General features: G+C 33.1%; 1 protein-coding gene across 1 annotated transcript; it reads right to left on the reverse strand.

Annotated features, from left to right (window-relative positions):
- Positions 1–943: 943 nt before the first annotated feature.
- LOC119616498 (segment polarity protein dishevelled) lies at positions 944–4,167 on the reverse strand. The gene has a single exon (XM_037972865.1). The coding sequence runs from the start codon at positions 3,586–3,588 to the stop codon at positions 1,816–1,818; it is 1,773 nt and encodes a 590-aa protein (XP_037828793.1). The 5' UTR covers positions 3,589–4,167; the 3' UTR covers positions 944–1,815.
- Positions 4,168–4,648: the final 481 nt, after the last annotated feature.

Raw genomic sequence — 4,648 nt, forward strand, 5'->3', positions numbered from 1 at the left:
TAATTTTGGTGTTATTGAGAAGATTTCAGAGTATCTTTGGGATATGGCCGCTTAGAGGCCATCAGTGGCCAAATTGTACTTTTTCACGTTTAAAAATTGAAAAAAAAAACATAAATATCTATAAAAGATAGCATTTTAAAAAGTCGTTAATAATTAAATCTTTGTCTGTAAAGTTGATTTAAAGTAACACCTTTTCATACATATGTACATAACAATAGTATATTTGGTATCGAAAAAGAAAATTTTTAGATAGAAATGGTAGATTCGTACAAAAAAGTTATGATATTAAATAATAAAAAAAAAACTTGTAGAAAAATATACATAAAAACATAAACTTTGCTACATCATCTAAAGGCCTATACAATAAAAATAGGAAAACTAATGATGGCGTTATATAGACAAAAGTCTTATCTTTCCAGGCATATTCAATTCAAAAAAAAATCAAAAAGATCATTTCTAAATATTTACTTTATACCAAGTTTACTTAAAGGAGACCCCAATGTGCATTGCCGATTATGGCACTAACTTGTTTTTAATTAAAAACGCGGAAAAAGTTTAAAACCCCAAAAATCAATTATTGTCCTCGACTTTAAAATGGAAACTAAAATATATAAATAAATTATTGTCAAATTATTTTGCATTGAGAATTAATACTATTGTTAGCCAAAAATATTGTAATTTTTAACATATCTAACAGTTGAATATAGGGCCTGTTCGGGAATGCGTCTGATGTGCAATATGTTCGAAATGATTCACAGAAATATATAATGCGCCAAAAACTGCAAAACCAGCATCATTTACTAATTTTTAAACGAAAGTTAAGGTCGATGCTTATAATATGCCTCAGTCATCAAGTGGGGCAATGACAAAACCTATCTTACATTCCTTCAAATGAATAGTAAAAATTAAATTAAAAAGTGCATTTGTTCTATCTTGTATATATATAATTTTTTATTATAAATCATGATTACTAAATTCTTCTTGTTTTTATTAATTTTATAAATTTATATTTCAATTATTAATATTTAATTAATAATATACGTATGTATGTATTATATTATATTATAAATGATACAAAAAAGATCTTGTTTATATGCAATTTTGTTTTTGCATGAAATTGTATGATTTTTTTTATCTTATCGAAATATTATTAAGATGGATTTGATAATTTAGTGCGCCCTCTCGTTTCTTTTATAAAACTGGAAAGGCGTTTACTTTCTGTAGCCCAGATGAAATTTGTTCAACAATTTATTCATTGTATTTATATTGTTGTTGCTTTAACCTTATTTAAATCTATAAACTTTCTGTTTTAAGAAAAATATTTAATATTTTTACGTGTATTGTGTGTGGAGTTGTGAGAATTTTAAGTTGAAATGTAAATGTGTAATTGTTGTAATTAATGTCTTCTTATATTAATATATTTATAATAAACTATGTTTTTGAGTCATAATTATGATTTATTTTTTCTGCTTTCTTTGATTTTTGTTGTTGTTAAATTATGTAAATATATTATATATGCTTGTATGTATGTATATGTATATACTATATTGAATGTACTTTCTTCCTAATTAATATTTTAATTATAATTATATTGTATACTGGTTTCATGTTTTTCATTTCAATATTTAGAAACGTATAGAAAAGTTTAAAGGTAAATAATAAAATTAATAATAAAGAGGAATTTAAAATGGAAAATAAAACAATAAAAATACACATTAATAATAAAGTGTTGAGAGAAAAATAATTTCATTGCAGTTCCTGCCTTATGTTGCGTCCTCTCATATGCCTTCTGGCCGAGAGGAAGTCCTCCTCGTCCTACAAGACATAATTAAAGACGGAAGACTCCTGTTCATTGTTGATATTGCCACCGCCACCACGATTAGATGATCCCGAAGATTTGTTCGAACCGTGATGGTGACCAATCGTCATTTGGTTGGTTTGGTGAATGACAGATGTAATATCGCTTTGAGACGCCGAAATATCTTTGCTGGTAAGAACATCTGAACTGCTAGAGCCCGATGATAATCCATGACGCTCTGTCAAACCATACTGAATGGGCTGATAGCCGTGACTTGGATTGTATGTAGCTGAATATGGCATATATATTGGGGGATTTGGCAGGGGACCAATGTCGCTGGTTATACTCTCGGTGTCAGCGTGGCTTAAGTTAGAGCGGCATTGCAGAGGATTGCGATCGTCGTTAACCACATAGTAGCACTGCTCGGAGAAGGTCAATTTGTTGACTGTGTGTTTAATATAATTGTTTCGCAACATTGCCGAAACAATGCGACGAGCTTCGCGCCTGTCCTGAACATCTTCGACGTTCTCTAGGACCCAGTTGACTGCATCAGCTCCAATAAAAGCATTTGGTATTGTAATTTTTAACCACATGCGATCCCGAATTTCTAAGCCACTGTCCGGTTTAATCATTGCTTTAACAATCTCTTCAAGATTGTTCTGGTCAAGACGCTCTTTGATAGGCTCTGGTATGTCGGGATGTATAATACTGTCCTGTGAGGTAAGAGCCTGAGTATGGGCCACCCAGGCGCCGGGGTCAATTGGACGAACCGGCTCAGTACGTGGTATAGTAAAGTAACCCTTTGGATTTGGATCCCAGCATTTAGCAACCACCAGCTTAATGGGCCCAGGTTTCTGAACCACTTCTCTCAAAACTCGTACCGCTTCATCGTTTGTCATATTTTCAAAATTAACGTCATTTACCTGTAAAATCATATCACCGGGTTCAATGCGTCCGTCTAATGCCACTGCTCCACCTTTCATTATACTGCCTACGTAAATACCGCCGTCACCTCCGCGATTCGACTGGCCCACTATCGATATGCCCAAGAAATTAACCGCTTCCATATTTATGTTTACCGTAATTATGTTTAGAGACATAGTTGAATCGGTTATTGAGGAATAGCTTGAAGTTCGCGATATGCTTGGAGCTCGTTTTTTACGTCGCTGGGGCTTCTTGCGCACTTGCAATCTTTGGACACTGCTATAGTCTGTTAGGTCACGATCGAATGTCACTTCAGATTCTGTTCCAAATAAACTTGTAGAGTCCAAGTCACTCGACAATACTGACGCCGACTGATATGTGAGAGGTGGTGGAGGTTGCATCATAGGATTTGTAATAACACCACCACCTCCAATAAGTCCACCCATACCTCCAGCACCTAAAACACCTCCCCCCATTTTCTGAGGTGGTGGAGGTGGCTGAGCTGGTCTCACGGGCTGACGTATATCCCCACATTCGCTGTTTGGCATATCGGAACAATTATCCGACTGGTTAGTGCCATCAGCCGACACCAACCAGGACACAACTCTCCCGTTGAAGCATGGCAATATTGTGGCATCGTCCGCAATCTCCTCCTTAACGACACCAAAGTCGGCGTCCATCGACTTGAAGAAGTATTTATAGTTGTTGTTTTGTTTATTGAGCACCATTTTAAAGTCCCTCAAAGTGACCTGAGCTGATGGTATCGGAATCTTCACCAAATATGGGGTTGTTTCATCATCAATATGATAGATCACTTTTGTCTCTTGGCCACCTCCACCTCCTCCACTGTTTTTATCGGCATCCATCTTTAACTTGGATTCGTATGTATTTGTTTGTTTTTGTGTGTGCTTTTTTCAGCACTACTCGTTTGTTTTTTACTTGTAAAATCGATTCGTACGTTTATCTGGAATCCGATTTTAATTTTTTTTCTTAAAACACGACATTCAAAAGATGTTACAAAAACACTTTGCCGTGATAATTCAATGATTTTTCAATAAATTTTCGTTCTTTGCACAATTAATGTGTTTTGTTTTTGCTTTAGGGTTGGGTTTCAGTGGGGGCTCCTTCTAATAAATATATCTACTCAACAACTACTTTTGTTCGTTCACCAAAGGCGTTGTTGCTGCCTGCGCTAGATTTAAGACATATTTTTTGTTCTTATAACAGCATAATTTACACCTCAAATTAACAATTTTTAGTTTATACTTATGTTCGACAGCCTTCTTAAATATTTTCTATATAATTTTTTGGTAATTTTAAATGTTTACAATTAAATTTTCACTAATTAATCGCTGCAAAAATGCGCAGACAATGAAAAAGCAGCAAAACTATTTGACATTCCGAAAACTTACGTTCCACATCATTCAATGAGTGTGTGTATTTTGTGCCTATGTATGACTAAATTACTCCGAAGAGTACACACACAGTTGTTCTAACAGTGTTGGAATTTACCGGCAAGAAAATAGTACATAGTTATGAAAAGTGTTGAATACGTATTTCAAAATGGATGAAAAGAAAAGTTCCTTTCTATTATTACGATATGGAACTTTTTAGTTATATTTTTATATAAGAATATTTTTTCGAAAATTCTAGAAATAAAAAAGCATCTCCACGATGTGTTATTTAATTTTTTAATAAAATTTATATATAAGTATATTGTATATCAGGTACCTTAATGTTATATAAATAAGTATCTAAAAAATTATTTAAAAATAATTGCATTGATAATACTAATAAACATAATAATAAATAATAAATTGTGTAAGGAATTAGAATTTTATACATCATTATTGGAAAATTCTAACTAGTAAACCGTTAACGGTACTTAAATATTGTTTGATCCAATTTGCTTGAAGACTTTTTAGA

The sequence above is a fragment of the Lucilia sericata genome, unplaced genomic scaffold (assembly GCF_015586225.1).
Source record: "Lucilia sericata isolate MDLA Ls3-8-SP2 unplaced genomic scaffold, ASM1558622v1 Contig000076F_arrow, whole genome shotgun sequence".
Taxonomy (NCBI): Eukaryota; Metazoa; Arthropoda; class Insecta; order Diptera; family Calliphoridae; genus Lucilia; species Lucilia sericata.

Coding starts and splice junctions, on each gene's coding strand:
- LOC119616498 (XM_037972865.1), bottom strand. CDS start 3,588: ATGGATGCCGATAAAAACAGTGGAGGAGGTGGAGGTGGCCAAGAGACA.